The 20,636-nt window shown below is 50.5% G+C and overlaps 1 protein-coding gene across 2 annotated transcripts in view; it reads right to left on the bottom strand.

Moving 5' to 3' along the window:
- The window catches only part of vib (phosphatidylinositol transfer protein vib), a 52,723-nt gene extending 36,515 nt beyond the window's left edge, over window positions 1-16,208 (bottom strand). Inside the window, exons 1-4 of one of the 2 annotated variants that reach the window (XM_077655758.1) lie at window positions 15,712-16,208; window positions 15,543-15,573; window positions 15,143-15,484; window positions 6,783-6,863 (exon numbers count right to left, since the gene is read on the bottom strand). In XM_077655758.1, coding sequence (XP_077511884.1) covers window positions 6,783-6,863; window positions 15,143-15,484; window positions 15,543-15,573; window positions 15,712-15,728 — 471 coding nt within the window. In that variant the 5' untranslated portion in view covers window positions 15,729-16,208. The remainder of the gene's footprint in view (window positions 1-6,782; window positions 6,864-15,142; window positions 15,485-15,542; window positions 15,574-15,711) is intronic. The other variant, XM_077655757.1, reaches the window with a different exon arrangement.
- Window positions 16,209-20,636: the final 4,428 nt, after the last annotated feature.

The following is a 20,636-nucleotide window of genomic DNA, read 5'->3' as shown; positions in this document are numbered from 1 at the left end:
GTTCCGCCGAATAAAGTCCGTCCCCACACTCCTTCGTTCTCCGCGTCCCCTCCTTTCGTCGGCTCCGATTACCACTGATGCTCCTTACGTGCTCGTCGACGTCGCCCTGCTTGACCGGCACGTAAAGGCCTTGGTTGACACTGGAGCGGCTGTCAATGTACTGCACAAATCGTTTGTTGCTAACGCGCCCCACCTGCTTCTGCCAGCCGCCAAAACCCGGCTCTTAGCTTTTAACGGCACCCCTGTGGAGCAAGTCGGACGTGTCGTCGTCAACCTGACAGCACTCGGAAATACCATCTCCACCGAGTTTGTTGTCGCAGACAGCCCTATTTGGCCAGTGGTCCTCGGGTGCGGGTGGTGCCAGCAAGCCGGAGTCGTCCTTAATTTTACTAGAACCAAACCACGGGCGAGCCGAACTCTCTGTGGGCCGGGCTGGCTTAGCCAGGTTTCCAGCCTCGGTGTCGCCCTGTGGCAGTCCCTGGTGTCGGCGACCAAGCGTGCCTCAGCATCTCTGCGTGACCTCGCGACGAAGTGGCCGTGTCGAGTCAAGCCGTTCGACGTCACTACCGTGACTGTGGCGTCCGCCGTGACCCTGCCACCGGGTGCGGCAACGTGGGTGTATGCCAAGCTTGACAGTCCGGTCACAGCAGACGTGCTGTTCGAACCCATCCGGTGTTCAGCTCCAGGCCGTCAGATGACCTCCCCTCGAAGCCTTCTGCCTGTGCTCAAAGGAGAGGCCCACGTATTTATACTCAACATCAGCAGCGTACCTCTCGCGCTGACTCCCGGCACGCAATTGGGTACAGCCTCAGTTTTGGACCCCGGGTCACCAGTGGCGTCTCTGCAACCTGAAGCCCCGCCTCGCCACCCGCCAGCGCCGGCGATCCTATCATGGAAAGAATTTAACTTTGGACCCAGCCTGACCTGCGCGGAGCTCGCCTCTCTGAAGACCTTGCTGCTCGAGCATCGCAGTTGCCTTGCTCTCAGCGCCGGTGAACTCGGGTGCACTTCCTGGGCTCAACACCGGATCAACACCGAAAACCGCGGGCCCGTTCATCACCAACCTCGCCGTGTAGCGCCAGCCGAACGGAGAGTCATCCAGCAGCACGTGTGCGACATGCTTGACCAGGGAATCATTGCCCCTTCTTGTAGCCCTTGGTCCTCCCCTGTCGTCCTTGTGCGCAAGAAGGATGGAACACTCCGCTTCTGCGTTGACTATCGGAAGCTAAATGCTATTACTAATTGCGACGTGTACCCGCTGCCTCGCCTCGACGATGCGCTTGACCGCCTGAAGGGGGCCCGTTATTTTTCCACGCTAGATCTGCTCTCGTGCTACTGGCAGGTGCCTGTTCACCCCGATGATGCGGAAAAGACGGCTTTCGTGACTCCCAACGGCCTTTACCAGTTCAACCGTATGCCCTTCGGTCTCTCGAACGCTCCAGCCACCTTCCAGCGTCTCATGGACCGAGTCTTAGGCCATTTGAAGTGGACTATGGCGTTGGTCTACCTGGATGACGTAATTGTCTACGCGGCTACATTTGAAGAACACCAGAGACGCCTCAAACTCGTCCTCGAAGCCCTTACCTCTGCTGGGCTTCGCTTAAAACCAAAAAAATGTTTCTTCGGTTTCGCGGAGGTGACGTACTTGGGTCACGTTGTGAGCCGGCATGGCATCCGTCCCGACCCTGAAAAGCTAAAAGCGCTTACAGCTTACGAAGCTCCCACCACCGCCAAGGAGCTCAAAAGTTTCCTTGGATTTGCTTCGTATTTCCGTCGTTTCATTCCGGACTTTGCCAAGCGCAGCGCTCCATTGACCGCCCTGCTGAAGAAGAATGCACCGTGGAGTTGGACGCAGGCCCAACAGCTCGCGTTTCTTGACGTCAAGCACGCCCTCCTCGAGCCTCCTACATTGGCCCATTACGACGAATCGGCCCCCATCGTCCTCCACACGGATGCCAGCCAAGATGGGCTCGGCGCTGTCCTCCTGCAAGAAGACGAGTCTGGTGACCACAAAGTCCTAGCTTATGCCAGCCGCCAGCTTTCCGACGTTGAGCGCTGCCGCCACTCTTCAGAACTCGAGTGCCTCGCCGTTGTCTGGGCCGTCGAGAAGTTCCGTCCCTACCTGTACGGCCGTCACTTCACCATAGTCACGGACAATAGCGCTCTCACTTTGCTGCAGTCCGCCAAACATTTGAATGCCAAGATTGCACGCTGGTCCCTGCAACTTCAAGAGTACAATTTCACAATAGTGCATCGGCGCGGCTCTGCCCATCAAGATGCCGATTTCCTTTCTCGCCACCCTTGTTCCGTGACGGCTTTGACAGACCTGAGGACTGCACAAACGCAAGATCCCGCCATTGCTGCCATAATCCACTCCCTTGGCACCGCCGCCGGCGCAGGCCTCCGCCAACTACGCCGGGTCTATCGAATGAAGGACGACCTCTTGTGTCATGTGAAGCGGCTCCGTGGTCGACCACCCGTCTGGTTGCCAGTTGTGCCGGCAACACTGCGGTCGCAAATCTTGCGCGGCTTACACGACGCTCCCACGGCTGGTCACCTTGGTCGCGGCAAGACCTACGCACGAGTGTCGGAGCGGTTTTGGTGGCCTAATATGTCCAGAGATGTCAAGGAACACGGGGCGTCCTGCCAGACATGCCAGTACAGAAAACCGTCCACAGGTGTAACCAAGCCACCCCCGCAGGCTTTTTCGCCACCAAGTTCACCTTTCGAGCTGGTTGGACTGGATCATTTGGGCCCGTTTCCGAAGACGCGTGCCGGCAACCGGTATGTTCTGGTTGCGATCGACTACTTCTCCAAGTGGGTCGAAGCACTGCCCGTTACAGACACGTCGTCCGCTTATGCCGTCGCGTTTGTGGAACAGCATCTCGTTCTTCGGCACGGTGTTCCACGGCGCCTCATCACGGACCGTGGGAGCTGCTTTATGTCCCATGAATTCGAGCGAGCCCTCCGCTCCTTCGGCATTGCGCATTCCACTACATCCGTCAATCATCCGCAGTGCAATGGCCTCGTGGAGCGTGTTAACCGTACCCTCACGGATATACTCGCATCCTACGTCGCTCCGTCCCACACAAACTGGGATCGTTTTGTTTCTGCTGCAGCTTTTGCAGTCAACACTGCAGCGCAAGAAACAACGCATGTGACGCCGTTCTCAGTCGTCTATGGCAGAACGCCCTCCATCCCTCTCGACGCGCAGTTGGGCCTTCCCCATCCTACTGCGTCACCAACTGAATCTGCTCAACGACTTCATTCCGCCCGCCTCGACGCCCAGCGCAACCTCCTCACGGCTCACGCGCGTGTGCAAGCGGCCAACGCGGCAGCACCACCACATCCCCCCTTCCGGCCCGGTGACTTGGTCCTCGTTCGCCGCACCATCCGTGCGACTGGCCGTGCCGCAAAGCTCTTGCCCCGATACCGCGGCCCTTACCGTGTCGTTGCCCGACTCGGCCCCGTGACATACCGCCTCGAAGACCTGCCAGAGCATCGACCATGCGGTGTGCACCACATTTTCCCAGAGCATGTTTCAAACATGAAGCGATATGTCTACGGCGCCTGCGGTGACTCCGACTTAGCTACCGGGTCCTCATCAGTGCCGTCGTCGCCTGCTGGCTCCATGCCTTCCCCACGCAATGCAGTCCCATAAACGGATCGCCGCTCAATATGCATAAAACTCCCTGAAGTTAGCCTAACCGGTGTGGGACCTTCTTCGGCGACTGCAGACACCTTCGCCCAGCTCACACACTTCGAATTCAACGAAGAGTGTGACTGTTTCCTATCTGCGAGCCCACATTGCATCGCCCCAGGAAACCCTGCATCAAAGCACGGCCTGACCCCCCCCTTCCCCCGGTGGAAAGGTGATACGGGAATAAAAGAAGAGGCGGAGAGCGAGCGCGAGCGGCGAGCGCGCGGCTCTAGCACGAGGGGGATAGAATGAGAAAGCTTGGCCGCCGCCGGTCGTGCTTCGCCGGCTCTCCTCCGTACTGCTGCTATATTTCTCTGGGCGGGCCCGTGGCCACCCCGTGGCATCCCACACCGTAACAATACGCATACAAGAGACCGAGTACGGCCCGTTTGAGATGGGAACACGGGGCACACCACAAGGCGCCGTGTTGTCCCCGCTTCTCTTTAATATTGCCATGATGCACCTCCCAGCGCAGCTGGCAGGTGTCGGCGGTGTTCAGCAAGCACTGTACGCCGATGACATCACCATCTGGGCTACTACGGGAAACATGGGAGAGATGGAGGAATGCCTGCAAGCAGCGGCGCGCACAGTAGACCACTATGCTACGTACTGCGGCCTCCAGAGTTCCCCGTCCAAGTCTGAATTTGTGCATATTCGACATTCTCCGAAAAGCAAAATCTCCGTTCAGCTCTCTCTCGCCAGCGGCCCCATCCGTGAAGCGCAGGAGCTGCGAATACTCGGTCTCTTCATTAATCAGCATCACAAGGTAGACACGACCATTGCCAAACTCCGCAGAGTCGGCGACCAGGTAGGCCGAATGGTTCGCCGCGTTTCCAACAAGCGAGGAGGGTTGCGAAGTAAGGATGCGGTGCGGCTCGCCCATGCCTTCGTAACTAGTCATGTACTGTACTCGACTCCTTACCTCCGCTTACGGAAACATGACGAAGATTGCTTGGAGGTTGTCCTCCGCAAAATTTTCAAGAGAGCCCTCGACCTCCCGATCTCCACTTCCAACGCGCGACTGCTCGCGTTGGGGATGGTGAACACCTATAGGGAACTTTGCGAGGCGCATCTCGTTAACCAATACACGCGTCTCGCTCAGACCGTGTCCGGTCGACGCCTCTTGGACCGGTTACACATCAAATTGACCATCATACAATAAAACGGGTTCGAGTGCCCGAACTGTGGAGACGCGCCCTCTACGTTCGACCCCTTCCGACTAAGATGAACAAGGACCATAATGGCCGGCGCCAGGCACGGGCGGATGCCCTGCACCGCCACTATGGCTCAAAGAAACACGTTTTCTACGTCGACATTGCAGGCCCCTACCACCACTCCAGGGGGGAATGGTACACGGCTGCAGTTGTACACGAAGGAAGACAGGTGGACGGCCTCTCGTTCAGGGCGCCCAGCTCAACTCATGCGGAGGAGGTAGCGATCGCCCTCGCAGCCTCCCATCCCGACTCTAAATTCATCCTCACAGACTCTCGCGGAGCCTGTCGTAACTTTGAGTTTGGTTGGATCACTCCACTTGCTCATAAAATTCTTCATCACAGTACTCGTGACTGCGATCCAACTCACCGCTCAATCATATGGGTCCCCGGCCACCAAGGCATGCCAGGTAACAAAGCCGCCTATGAGGCAGCCCGCGCACTCACTTACCGGGCACCAGGCGTTCTTTGGGAGGACCTTAACCTGAACCAAATCCCTCTTCTTTCTTTTAAAGATATCACAGAGCACTATCGTGCCAAACACCGGCGCTACCCGGTTCCTATGAAGGGACTGGGTAAAGCTGGCGAACGAACTCTCCTTAGGCTCTTTACAAACACCCTGCTGTGCCCGGCGGTTCTCAAGCACTTTGACTCTTCTTTTGATGGCCGCTGCTCATTCTGTGGGAAGGTGGCAGACACCTTTCACATGGTTTGGGCATGCAGGCAAAATCCTTCTTTGCCCCCCATCACCCCTTCCCCTACCCGAGAGGACTGGGAGGCGGCTCTGCTCGGCTGCAAGGAACTATCGGCCCAACAGGCCCTGGTTCAGCGGACCTGCGCAGCGGTCAGGACCAACGGGGTCCCGCCTTCTATTGTAAGGGGCGATACCCACTAGGGGCCTCTCCCCGAGCAACTCTCTGTACATATAGCCTAATAAATGCTTTTCACCACCACCACCTACCCCGCACCACAATTATCTTCAAGTGATTTAGCTACTCCTAAACACAAGACATTTTTCTTGCTGACATGCTAATGATGCTGATGGACTGCCTTTGTGCAGACATGGTCGTGATAAATCGTGTGCAGACTCTTACGAAAGTGCATGCGATGTCACATGTGTGAAGTGCACAGTAGAGTGTCATTTGGCAAAGGAACACACAGTGTCTTTCCAAGGAACATTGGTATTCCACAACTACAGGCTGCAGGTTTACATTGGATGGACGAAGGGGTGCACGCACTAACTTGCAACAGGCTGAAGGTGCAAAGCAAGGCACATTCATGCGTCCTATTCGGGAGCACGAGGCAAAGATGAAAAAATATTCGTGATCCCTTGAAGTTTGTGTCTAAACGACTCAACTAATTCCCTTGGCTGAAAGCTGCTATGAGCAATGCCACCAACGACACTGCGGGGTAAGAGCCACCCGAGTGAAGACATCGCGATTTTACGGGTGCATGACATGACCCTGCTTGATCCCCCATGCCTTGTTCATATGACTTGGCGTAATAGGGAAGACTGAAATGAAGAAAGCATTCTGTCTCAACCTCAAGTGGGAATCCTCTCTGCAGGATGCAATGCCCTCGGAACAAGTTTTGCTTCCGAGCAGATTCAACATTTCAGAACTAGCTGTGCGGCTTGACATGGATTGTAATCCAAGTTAGGAGAACTTGCACGGATACCACTACCATAGACAGCGTGGCTTGGATACGAGCCACTTCACCTCTGAAAATGGCTGCACACACCTGGCATGACATAACTGCATCCATTTGCTTCAAAAGAACAAGAACCGAGCACTCATAGATAACAGCGCTTACCAACAAAATGTGCACACACTATTACTATTCCCAGCGTGCGTAACGAAGCTTGAACTCACCCGTGGCATGACAGGGTCACCAGCTATGTCGATGATGTCCACCTCACGCATCTTGAGCTTGTCCGGCGGCAGCTCGTGAACCTGCAGGGAGGCATCGGAGAGCATGCTCAACAGCAAAGACCTGCGACCCGTGTATGGCAGACAGCAAACTGCAGTCGACCCAGCTGCGCTCTAACTGGACATTGGGCATGCTCAGTGGCATGCCCCAACCCGACATCCCAACCCGAATCAGCTGGGCAGCACAGCACAACAAAGCAGACATGGACGGCGTTGAGAGTTTCCATCCCCGCACTGGTTCACCAAGTACGCCCAGCAGTGAGCGATGCTCCACAGCACTTTCAGAGGAAGATGAAAATAAGGAACAAGTCGGGTTTCCCTTCCGCTTTCCTCCTCTGCCAACAAAAGATTCACAGTAAAAGATGGCTGCCCTCCTGTGTGGGCCCTCACCCCTAACAAAGGCACAATGTGCGCAGCACAATTACGATACCCGCTGTTTTAGCACAGCACTTGCGCCTCAGAATTACGATTCGTGCTGTTTTTCATGCGTGCACCTCTCAAGTGAAGTGACTGATGAGGCTGGGGTGAGCACCATCTTTTATAGCACAAATTGAGAAGCAATCAGAAGCACTGGAAAGGCTACGCCAACATCACCAACATTCAAACAGCAAATGTACCATTAAGAGCTGCGCTGTAAAAGCAAAGTATCCCGGATGCTACAACAAAACATCCAGTTGTGCTTCCCCCCTTGCATTTTTAAAAACCAGCAAGTGTTACCAAGACTTGCAATACACCGGTGTCATGTCAACTTGCAATACACCGGTGTCATGTCAAATACAAGACCTGCCAATAATTAGTCAGCTGCCTGAAAATACTTTGCAGTGTTGTGCTACCCACACAGTTTTCATCCATGCACACAACAAGCCAACTGAACAGCCCTTGCTCAACAAAACAAACCTGCCATGTGCAACACGTATGTTAAAAAGTTACAAGCAGCACAGACTAAAAAGTTACAAGCAGCCTTGAGCTGAGAATTTAATTCACTGCAAACACCAAATTTTTGCTTGAGTGTTTTCTTCTTTCGAATGACGTGTTAGACATTAATAAACCTGGATAACCACGAGATACTTGCCCAAGACCACTGAATAATTTATAATTAAATTTGTTCTTGACGCTGTTTCGGTTCTGGATTAATCACTCGAACAATGGTTTTGATGTGTAGTTGGTTGTTAGGTCATGTAAAGTAGGAAAAAAATGGCAAGCAATAATGCAGGTGGCGCCAGGCGCTGCAGTTTTACATGAAAATGAGAGAGAGGCCAGGGAAGACACTCAAGACGGTTAGGTGCACATTGCCACATCAAGGTTTACTCTGGACATGAAGAAAAAGGAAATGCAAAGGACAACTTGGTTACAAGAGGCAAGTCAGAGTACAAGTTTTCAGAAACGGCTGCGTTAGGTCCACTCCCCTTGCCTCCCCCCTTCTAGTATGTGTGCTCATGGTGGAAGCAAAGACAGGGACCAGTGCCTTGACGTACAGAGGACTGAACAGAGGACTCACTTCTCCGATTTCGGCTGCATTGTTCGGACATTTCGCCCCAGCACAGGGATCGTCAAAGTGCATCTGCAAGAGCTTGCGCTCCGAAACATGGCGCCAGGTATGGTTCTTCAAGCTCAGAATCACCAACGTCTGCAGTACCCTTCTCAGTACTCACCAATCAAAGGTCATGACGGAGTTTTTTCCTGACTAGGCAGACCAGCTTATAGAGCAGTGGTGTAGGCTACCAAGGAAAGAAAAGAATTACCCAGACAGACACAGTGGGGTTGTTACCCTCATGCTATTCCCAAGCAGGTTCTTCACTTTAAGGGACCAAAGTACGCTGTGCAACCCAAGGCAGGCACAGCCAATATTCTGAGCATGGCACACAGCCTGGCTTCCAAAGTACCTGAGAATATTGCCTTACATAAAAAAGTGCGCTGGTTATAACATCATCAACACATTCCGCATAGTGTCGCATTTAATCATGGCTTGCCTTTGCGAACATCAAGAAACCTAGCGTGTCCCTTTGAACGGTACGCATTGCATGTGAAAGCACTGACCGAAAATCGCACTGTGGCGTCACCGACTACGCTGAACATTGTCGTTCTAGTCGCAGCATGTGAAACAGGCCTTAGGCGTATACCACCCAGGTAGAGCACAGCCAAAACCCCAAAAAGCGTCTGCACCTGCAAATACTGCTCACTGATAAGACAGGGGAGTTGGCGGTTATGCACAAGGAGGATTACCAGGGGAAGGCAAAGAAAGACATCCCGGAAAACTGATTTGAAAGGAAAAAAACCCAGAAGGCAGCTCAGCTCTGCCCGCAAGTAAGCTGAAGAATCGTTACAGAACGTAGGGGCATTGAAGCTTTGGCCAAAAAAAGTTAAGGGGCACAAGAAGTTAGCACTGACACCATTCTTCCCTGTAAAGACAAGGGCGGCCTATCTCTTCGAGGACCGTGCCACTTGGCAACACTGCATAGCATTGTATTTGCAGAAATACCTGAATTTTCTTCCAGTTGACCCGCTGCTGGTCAGCAATTGAAATGAGTTGGTCACCTTCATGCAAACTACTGGCCAGTTAGATGCTTCTCAGTCGATCGATGCGAAAGACCTTTTCCAAAACGTTCCGCAGCCGCTGGCCCTCCTTGCCACTGAAGAAACCATTGATGTGTACGGAGCAGTTCTAGAATGAAAGCAGGATGACCACTGACTGTTTTCTAGGACTACTGCTATTATAACTAAAGTCTTTGTACGTGCCATTTGAGGGAAGTGTCCTGGAGCATACAGATGGAATTTGCATCGGCTCTTCCACAGCGACCATATCTTGAGCGACCTCTTTATTGCTAGGGGAAACCGGACCATGTTTGCCCAACTCAAGGAAGCCAAGGCACTCGGATACGTTGATGACTTGCTTGCTTGCCTGCTGTACCCAAAGTTCGCCAACCGCAAGGCCATTGCGTCGTTAATGCCACTAGCGCACCGAGGCACTGAGTTCCCTTCTCAGCTCACTTTCTCGATACTTGTGTTTGCCCCAGCTCACTCCTGTTGGCTCTATGGGACACGAGGAGAGAGAGAGAGGCCTTCTTGGACTTCGGTGGTACCAAGCTAGTTAAGAGAGCATGCAACGCTTTGCAAGCGCCCAGTACCCTGACAGCTTATTGCTCTCGGTGTGGCAAGGATGGATCAGAGACGGATCCTCGTGAAAGGCTTTGCGAGGCTAGGTTTGAAGAAACAACAATCTTGGCCAAAGCAGACACTTTGAAAAGAGAAATTACTGAAGCCTTCAGACTGACATTGAGACAGGAGGGAGCATGCATCAGTGTTCAGTCAGTGGCTCTATGCAAAAAAAGGAGATGCAGCCACTCAATCAGGGCAGTAAGAGCAGAAGAGAGGTGTGATTGCTCGGAAGCATGCTTGCTATTAATATGCTGCACGTGGCACAACCTGCACAACGCCCACAAATGGGTTTGGGCAGTAGCTTGGATGTTTTTACCATGACTATCCATTCGCAAAAATTTGGCAAGTTGTATGGGACCGCCTGAATGTGGACCCAACGTAGCTGTTTCTGAAAACAACCCATTTTACTTTGACTTGCCTATTGTTATCAAGTGACTTCTTTCATTATCGTTTCTGTATCAAGAATAAACCTTCACTTGGCAGTGTGTGCCTAACCGTGCTGAACACCTTCCCTGAGCTCTCTTCTTTTCTTGTATAACTATGCAGTGCGTGCTGTTCACTCCAGTGTTAAACAACCAACTAGCTCGAACACAAACTATGCTTAATATGACATAAATAGCAATACACGCCGTTTGTTGTCATTGCAGCTCTTGAAGCAGGCTAGTTTAAATGTTGTAGCGCATTAAAACTACGTATTAGAGTTTATACTGAAGGCTTTTTTCCAGCCTGATGTAACCTCAAGTACAACTACATGTCACACAGTCATCGTTTGGTTGATGAAATGGGAAAAGCCTGAGACAAGAAATTCAATTATAAATTATTTAACAGTCGTAGGCCAATACCATGCGGTGCCCCATGTATTCCAATGCCTAATGCATCATTTGAAAGAAGAAAATACGCAACTAAAATTAGGCGTCTATAGTACACGCTGCCATTAAAGAGCCGACACACATCACGGCAGTGTGGTCTCCTCACTTGAGCCACACATAACACACATAACTACAAATGCATCTGGCAAAGCAAGCTGTCAGTGATCAAATGCATTGCGACACCTGCTACACACGTCAGTACAGCCAGGATGCTTATCACTGCAGCAGCAGAACAATAGCAAAACAATGCATCACCTCAACAATACACACTCCAGATCCTAGCACTTCTTCCAGACACAAGCCCAATGCAACACTCATTATCTGCTCAGACTGAATGCAGGGACAGATATGCCTCTCATTACAACAAAAAGACCCCCTTTAATTAATGAGCAACTCTGGCATTTTTTTCACCTCCACACATTTCACTGGCCTTGTGATCGTTCGCGAGAAATTTTGCAGCCGCATGGTGGTTTGTTTCAGTGCAAAGTAATTTTAAGTTTCCTGGCTTTGTCGCTTCAATTGGCGATCCCCATTGGCAACTTTAGATGGGTGATGTCACGAGTTATGCCCCTGTCAATATTCACTCTGCATTCACTCAAGGAAAAAAGTTCCGAGATTGTGTTTGCTCATTTCAGACAAATAATGATCGAAACTGTCACTTACAGTCACCAGCTAAACCAATCAACACACACAAGACGTTTTGTGACCGTGTCAGTGAATTGGCTTTCTCTTGTTTATAATTGTTTTTCTCTATATTTTGAAAAATTATCTGAGGCCAAGTCAGGTAGGTCCAAGAAGTTAACTCAAAACCCTCCAGGGATTTTGTAGCCATTGTATTGGTACGTACCCAGAACAAAGGAACCACAGCTGCACGAGTGCACTGCTTTTCCCAAGTGACAATAAACCGCGCCATAGATCCAGAACAGTGCCAGAAACGATGCTAGACCCATTCCTCGTTTCACTGTGTGCCTTCTAGGGTCCCAGTGCAAGGCATCCCAGTGTTTGTGAGCACACTTGGGTTTTTCGTGTCCGAGGCACCACTTGCACAGCATTGCATGCTGAGAATGAAATGGTTTTCTGCCGCTCTTCTAGTGGAAGGCCCAGCAAGTGCTTCAAACAAAAATGTTGACCGAGTACATTTCTTGATCCCTCCCGAGTCAAGCCCCTTACACCAAGTGGGTGACACCTCGCTGACAGCTGCCCACAGTTTATTGCAGCTACTGTGCATCAAATTTTTACTAAATTCTCTCAGCCTTTTGCTAAAGCTCCAGATGAGCAACTACCACCCGAGTTATATCACTAGTCTAAATGACAAAATACCCACGTGATTAGCCCACTGTGCCAGTGGCTCAGTTGAGGTGCTGAGCACAATCCGCCTTTTTCGCAAGATTTGAGTGGCGAAAATTCGTCTGCTACTGGTTGAAATAAAACGCTTGTGGGAGACGCGATCTGGTTCCACCAGGAGCCAGCAGCGCTTACCAAGTGGCGTGTGCTTGCTTGACACCACCTGTTGCATGCGCCTGTCACTAACATGAACTGCGCGCATATGCAGTAAGAGCAAGCAGTTTATTTTCAATCAGTGGAGAAGTGGTGACACATATGCAGAGCAGCCTTGTGAAAAAATGGATTAAGCAGGCTTGACCTCACTACTGTAGCAGCATTTTGTATGGAGGCAAAATGCAGCACACTGCGTGCGCCAAGGTTTTATTGAATGATAAAAAACGCTGGCCAGATTACGTCGCCTCCAGACAGCCCGTCAGCCCACAGTAATCCTTTGGCAAGGAAAAATCTTTTCGCCAGTGGTAGCCTACGGTCTTGCCATAACCCGCCATCATATTTCAATTACAATGAAGATCTGTTTTAGTCTTCATCAACAACCTTCCTCACTCCATGCCCATCCTTTTGCCCATCATATATCCCAAGATTCCAAAGCTAGTATATTGCTTCAAAGAAATTCGCTTTGGACCACTTGGTTCCCTTCTCCTGCGCTGAACACACTCACTGCTACATCAGAACTGTTTCAGAAGTAATGGCACACCATCAGGAGGCCTCCCCTCCCCTTCTTGGCCAAGGAGACCGGATCCTTCCATGTGCACTCCCCTTTCCTCTGGCTTCACATGGGTGCAGACCTCACTAAAAACTAAGTCGCCAAAAGGAAGAAAAATGGGCTAATAACAAATGACATTTCAGGATACTCGAACATGTGGGCCCTTGCCTGAAGCATGCAGTGATGTAGAAATACACAATTTTTCCTTTCGTATGTGAACGGACACACAAAGGTCCCATTTCTTTTCAGCCCATTTTTCTTCCTTCTGGCGTTTCTAGTTATGGCTTTTCCTCGAGTTTTCATCTGACTTTAGACTACGCTGCCTCACTGCAGAGGCGGTTCTTTGATTCTTGCCATGTATGCTTGTTCGAGAGCTATAAATGCTCAGTCTTTGTCCCTCTGGCCCAAACCTACCATGGTTGCAGATTACTGCACCGCAAGTCGCAGTTCTGTCTGTCACGGTTGGCACAGAGATGCTTGAAGGCAACCATGGCATCTAACCCATTGAGCATTAATACAGGAATGAACCCCTTAAACAAAGCAAGACTTGCACCAATTGTCAGAGCTGCTCCAAAACAAGCTGACTGCATTCAAGACGTTTGTGAAACAACAACCAGAACATGCAAGTACTGCATTCAACTTATTCCCATGGAGCAACAGATGACTGAGCTGCGTGAATAGGGTGAGGCAAAGAAATGTACACACAACCACAGGTAAAGTCGTATCACATTTTACTCTTATTTTCCATTCCACGGTTGTGTTGTCACAGCGCTTTGTATTCCCTCACCTTCACTTACACTGGTTGTCAATCGACATTTTGCCACCTTTGTTTTGTGGTTTCCCCCATTCAACCAATTATGTTATGTCATAAATTTGTGTGCCTCTGTGCAACCCTCCTTTCTTTGAGAAAGTGCACGTTTGGGTTATACCACCTATGCTTTCGCGTCCATGAACAAACAGTTGGCAGTCTGTGCCTGTGGTGTTGTATTCGTTTCTTCTACCTCTTGTCCTCGTTCTATCCATGCAGGCCTACCTTTCCTCGAAGTGACATTCTACTAAGGTGTAATCTACCATCTACTGAAATAATTATGACAGTTATGTGGCAGGGGCCTCTGTGCTCTCTTCTTTACACACGTGGCCTGCCTCATACACTTCTGTCCACACCACTGCTTGCAGGCAGCCCTCACAATTTGATTCATTCTCTGTTGGCAGCACTGCCCCCCGCCACCACAGGGAGAAACATGAACATCTCCAGCACATTTCATGAGTGGGGAAGAAGGTGGCTGCAATACTGCCCAGCTGGTTTCAAACAAAGCACCTTCTGTGTAGCATCACCAGTATAATGCCTGTAAGCAGAAGCCACCAGGTGCACAGAGAAAATCATCAAACATCACCTAGTACACATCTCGGCGCCTCCCAAGATGAGACCCTCACACAACGGGCTGCACAGCAACAAACCCTACACGCTCGGCCACTCGCACATTGCTTAAATGTTACGCACTGATGTAATACGCCAAATAACAGCTGGACTGACAGTTAAATAGCACCCTAATATCAGCTGCCCTTCGGCTCGCCGTGTTATCCTTGCCCACACCAAATGAACAGTTCTCTAATTACTGCCAGCTTGAGAAGTGACTGGGTGATGCGAGAAGCAAGCACAAATGCAACATGCTTGGACATGTAATCAGTGCTATCTGAAAAGCAATGCTGCTGAAACGTTTATGGGAAGTTGAATGTAATGGTGAGTGCTACAAGGAGGAGCCTTCAAGTGCTCTGTGCACTGCCCATTCCAAGTGTCACATCTTTGAATGAGGTATTTGCAGAACTTGAAGGGAGGGACCGAGGTCAAAGGTATCGATGGAGAGCAACATTCTAGCGAGTGACGAGAGGAGGCTAAAAGTGCCACCGCTGCAACCACCAGCCATTTCAACAAGCACAGTGTGATGTAGTTTGAATGCCAGGCTACACTTCCAAACGGTGGTTTCAAATGACCGAGGGGAGGATTTTAACTGCTATTTCCAAAGCAACAAATTCATTGTTTGCTGCCGAAAAATTACTAACCCAGCGAGGAAGAGCCATAATATCAATTTCCACTACGACCGCTGCGGTAAACCGTGCATACACAGCTTCCTGGCACAAGCTGGACCAGCCACCGAGAGCTGCCTCCGGAACAGACGGATGCATGCCCCTCCCGGCTTGGACAGCGCATTTCGGAAAGGCAGTGGACGTACGTTCTCCTGGCATCCGTTGTCGGGCGCGTGCATGGTCTCGATGCAGAGGGTGAAGTTGCCGGCCATGTAGTCCGGGTTGGTGAGCACCGTGCGGCAGTACGGGTAGGCGTTCCAGGCCTCCTCGTGGATGGCCAGGGCCCCCTTGGGCGCCAGCATGCGGATGAAGGAGGGCACCTTGCTCTCCAGGTGGTAGATCTTGTACGTGTACTGGCCCTTGTTGTACTTGCCGCCCAGCAGATCCTTGCCCTCGAAGGGCTCGTTCTTGATCACCTCGATGCCCTCGCCGCCGCCCGTCTCGTTTTTGCTCGCCTCGGCCACCGAGTACAGCTGGCCCACCTGGTACTGAGCGGGGGGGCGGTCAGCACATGCGGGGCCCCTCCTCCGCCCTCCTGGCACTTACCTCTTCCACGGTGATGGGCAGGACGACGCGGCTGCAACCGGAGAAGGGCTTCAGTCAGCGGCGCCACCCCCATTGAAAGCCGGCGAGCACTACAACCGCCGGCCAACGGCGGCCGCCCCGCGGGGCCCAGCCGCCGGGCCCCGGCTGAAACCCCGCGAGCGCTACTTACAATTCCTTGATGAGCATCGCGGCTATCAGTGCTGCAGCATAGGCCGGTGAGGAAGGACTACGTCACTTGACAGGGGAAGAGGCCGCCGGCTGTGACCCGCAGGAAATCGCGATTCGAAACCGAGCACCCCTAGCGTCGGCCGCCTCAGCGCTGGGTCGGCACCGGTCCCCTCGGTCTGCGGCCAATTTCCACGCGGCTGGAGTGGCTAGAATTGCTCGGGAGCCATAAAAAGCCGGAAATGAAGCTCGTCTTCCTCCACTTCAAAGCAACTGCAGAACAATCGATACGCGAAGCGCCATCTTCCGCCCACAGCGAAGTATGCGTCATCCGAGACGTCACTTGGATACGGTGTCGTGACGTCGTTTCGAAGGCCGCGTGCGTGGACCTTGGCCGCCGCTTCGGCGAAGCGTCGGGGCATCTCTGCGGACGCGGCAATGTTCGGCGGTGTTCGGCGCGCCTGACCTTGAACTTGGCTCGTGCTGCATTCATATGCACACAGCACGTGATCTGACGGCAACTGCATGATGCTGGGGCGCGGCAATTAAGGCTAGCTGTGCACAAAACAACAATAACCACTGATCAGAAACTGCAGTTGAGTACCGTATCAGAAGAATAAATGAAAAAAAATTGAAGAGTACACTTTAAGGGTATGACGAGATAGTGTAGTTTGTTAGGCTTTCCATTCTGAGGAGTTTGACAACTTATTTTTCTTTTAAATTGTTTTAATTGATCAATTACACACACTGAATTTTCTTAATTAGCATCATCAAGCATTGGCTTTTGGACCCTCTTTCCCATTTCTTTAATTATTGAATTAATCATTAATTACAATGATTTCATTAGCTCATCATCACCCATATTACACACCAATTAATCACTTACTGGAACCACAAATTACCAATACGATTTTTTTTACGCAGCCTTGCTAGCTGCTTTTCAAGTGGGGTTTAAATTTAAGCTGTACTTGTGTTCCTGCTATGGGTAGATTTGCATGGTCCTGCAGGACGAGTTTTATACCAGTAACGGTAGGTTTAGAGCGTTTTTTTCTCTTTCTTTTTGTGCATACTTAACGTTTAAGAGGTTACTATTTGTTTTCAAGTTCAAGAAAATTTCGAAAATTAAAGGATTTATGGCATGAATGATTCATCTAAACAGAATTAAATGTAATGTTTCAGTGCTGTATCGAAGCTAATGGCCCCAGCACCTACTGGTTCCATCAGATGCAGGTTCCCAGTAGCTGCTGGGAATGTGCTAATAAACCAGTATTACTGAGATCACAGCAGAAAACCAGCAGCAAATTTTCACCTGTGCCCCATTTATTTTCGACCCTCGGTGCCGGCTATACAATACGTACTGCTACTGCGCCGACGGCTTTTCGACCAAACGAATACCTTAATCGCGCAAAATCGTAACCGCGAACCGTGCATATCGTCGGGGCATTTCACAGCGGTACTTGCATTTTTCTCATAAAATAAATGAAACAGCAGGCCATATTTACAACGATGCCGGCTATTAAAAAAAAATCTGAAGCATATATCAGTGGGGTCATATTGATACGAGCAAAACCAAAACCACAGTCACACGTTGCAAGAAATTGCTTACAAATTTCAAGGAACAGATCAGGCATTGAAACAAGCCCTACAAGACCAGTACATTGGCACTCAAAGAATCCCGCCATGCAATCTACAATACACAGGAGCTCTGAACACTGATCTAGACGAGCCCATCACGGTGGCTGAAGTATATGCGGCAGCAAGAGCCACTAAACACAATACAGCCGCAGGAGCAGACAAAGTGACCAACGCAATGATAAGAAACCTTAGCTCAAAACATATTGAGCCAATGACCGACTACCTTAATGGCCTGTGGGAGGAAGGACGAGTCCCAAACGAGTGGCGACATGCAGAGATTATCACAATTCCTAAGGCCAGAAAGCGGCCCACCCTTGAAACATTAAGAACGATCTTCTCCCTTACATCCTGTCTCGGGAAGCTCTATGAGCGAGATATCCAAAACCGCCTCGTGAATTTCATTGAGGACAGGGATCTCTTTCCACAGTCGATAATTGGCTTCAGGCGCGGTCTCTTAACCCAGGACGCTTTTCTCTTGCTTAAGGAGGTAGTTCTTACAGGCATCCCAAGAGGAAGTGAGCATCTGATCCTGGCGCTTGACCTTAAGGGAGCTTTTGACAATGTCTCACACAAAGCTATCCTCCGCGAACTGAACTCCCTGGGATGTGGACAGATATTTAACTACATTAGAGCTTTCCTCACGGACCGCACTGCAACAATTGGAATTGTTAATACCAGATCAGATACCATATTAATGCCAAACAAGGGCACTCCGCAGGGATTAATCATCTCTCCCCTCTTATTCAATATTGCCATGACAGGATTGGCTCATCGGCTGCAGGAATTACCCGATATAGGATTTACACTGTATGCAGACGATATAACTATCTGGACGACAAAGGGATCCCTTGCACAGAAGGAACAAGCCCTGCAGGAAGCGGCATCGATTGTCGAAAGATTTGCCGCTAGTAGTGGCCTTCGCTGTGCACCGGAGAAGTCAGAAGTAATCAGGGTGCACGGTCAAAATTACAAACTCTGGACCAATAGATCTCTATGTAGAAGGCCAACCGATTCGAGAGGTCTCGGTCATTAGAATTCTCGGGCTTTAGATTCAAAGTAGCCTACGCGCTGGACATACCATAAAAACTCTCAAAACAACCACCCACCAAATTACACGTATGATTCGTCATATAACACGCCACAAGAAAGGCATGCGCGAGGAAGACACTCTTCGTCTTGTACAGTCCTTGGTTATCTGCAGAGTAGCATACGGCCTTCCGTATCATCATCTCACAAAGGGAGAACTTAAGCAGGCCGACACTGTCATTCGCAGCGCGTACAAAACAGCTCTCGGTCTTCCTCCAAGCACCTCGACCGAACGTCTAATCAAGGTTGGAGTCCACAACACCTTTGAGGAGATCAGAGATGCGGTCTTAACATCGCAGAGAGCCCGATTCCAACAGACCACCACCGGAAGAGCCATTCTTCAGCGCATTGGTACACCACGAGATCTACAAGAGCTGTGGCGACACACTTCCCTACCTGCAAACATAAGAAGACAGACCTCGGTGGCTCCGCTCCCAAAACATATGCATCCAGAAATCCACAAAGGCAGACGGGAGGCTAGGGTCACTAATCTACGCCGGCGTCTAGAGTCAGATCACAAAGCTGTCTATGTAGACATGTCGGCGTACACTGAGTCGAGCATGTTTGTTGCAGTCGCCCTTGACCACAATTTTCAACTACTGACGAGTGTTTCACTCCGGGCTGAGGATCCTGCCGCGACGGAAGCCTCCGCCATCGCCCTTGCCATAAGGCATTGTGATCTGGCGGACAAATCAGCTCACATAATAACTGACTCGAAGCGAGCCTGTCAATATTACATTACAGGGAGAGTCCCAAAATTACAGCGACTCTACTCATACCGTCGGACCTCTCACCTACACTTCAACGCCCCCATAACATTACTTGGACCCCGGGCCATTCAGGTCATGAAGGCAACGAGGCGGCAAACGATCTAGCTCGTGAGCTAACAAACCGAGCGGATCCTTGCCCGTACCTCACCCCTCTACCATCAAACTATGGGGAACGGCTGGAGATGCTTAGATTAGATTGTAGAATATATCCCCCTCCCCATATTAAGCTCACCACAGAAGCAGCCACATTTTGCAGGCGAATACAAACGAATACCTTCCCTAATCTGTACTTGTACAGCTTCATTCACCCTTCCAAATACCGCCCCTTCTGTCCATGGTGCGGCGAAAAGCCTACGCTGTTTCACATTTCCTGGAATTTTGCCCAAAAACTACCTCATCTAAAAACATTACAGACATCATAGGAGCAGTGGGAGGCAGCCCTGACCAGCAATGGTCTGGAGGACCAGTGTCGCATCATCAGACTGGTCCAGGCATCCGCCCAAGCCACCAGAGTCCTGAACTGAGGAGTCCACCTACCTGACTCGTAGAACACTTCAATGAAATAATAAATGTTTTATCTCTCTCTCTTGCGGAAAGAGCGAATCCGAAGCAATTTGTGTAAAAATTTGCTGCTGGGATCCTACTGGTTCCAGTAGTACTGGTCTATTAGCACATTCCCAGCAGCTACTGGAACCAGCATCTGATGGAACCTGTAGGTGCTGGGGCCATTAGCTTCCATACTGCACCGAAACATTACGTTTAATTGTTTAGATGAATCATTCATGCAATAAATCCTGTAATTTTCAAAATTTTCTGAAACTTTGAAACAGATAGTAACTTCCTAAACGTTAAGCATGCACAAAAAGAAAGAGCAAAAAACGCTCCCCAATCAACCAGTGTACATTCATCGGATGTTCGAATTATGTCCTTCGTTGGACATACGTATATCTGTAGGAGATCCGCAGATGTCCAATGGCCCTCGCACGGACCTCCAACGGAGGTACAAACAATTATTTAGACCGCCGACAGACATCCATCCCGCATATCTGCCGCCGGACCTTCGGAGGATATTGAAGCAGAAATTTGGGCTAGTTGGAAATCATTCACAATCATATTTGCTAACGCTTGTTTTGAAAAGAGGACAGAGTAACACACGCATAGGACAGATGCTAGCGTCTTTCCTGTGCGTATGTGTTACTCTGGCCTCATGTCAAAACAAGCGCTAGCAAATATGATTGCTTGTGAGGATATTCGCAGGTATGTCTTCTCCACCGTCATGAAGTAAGCCAGAACTACTACCACCAATTACATCTCGCAGGTCCCATGGGTTTATTAAAAGCCTGCAGAATGTCAGAAAACGGACATACACCCTGCCGTTTCATATGCATGAATCTGTAAAGCAATCAACGCCCAAACAAAAATTGCAAAGCGTAACAAA

This window comes from Amblyomma americanum, chromosome 2, assembly GCF_052857255.1.
Source record: "Amblyomma americanum isolate KBUSLIRL-KWMA chromosome 2, ASM5285725v1, whole genome shotgun sequence".
NCBI classification, from domain to species: domain Eukaryota; kingdom Metazoa; phylum Arthropoda; class Arachnida; order Ixodida; family Ixodidae; genus Amblyomma; species Amblyomma americanum.
Note: the sequence above shows the minus strand (reverse complement) of the source record. Positions and strands in the feature narration are given on the sequence as shown.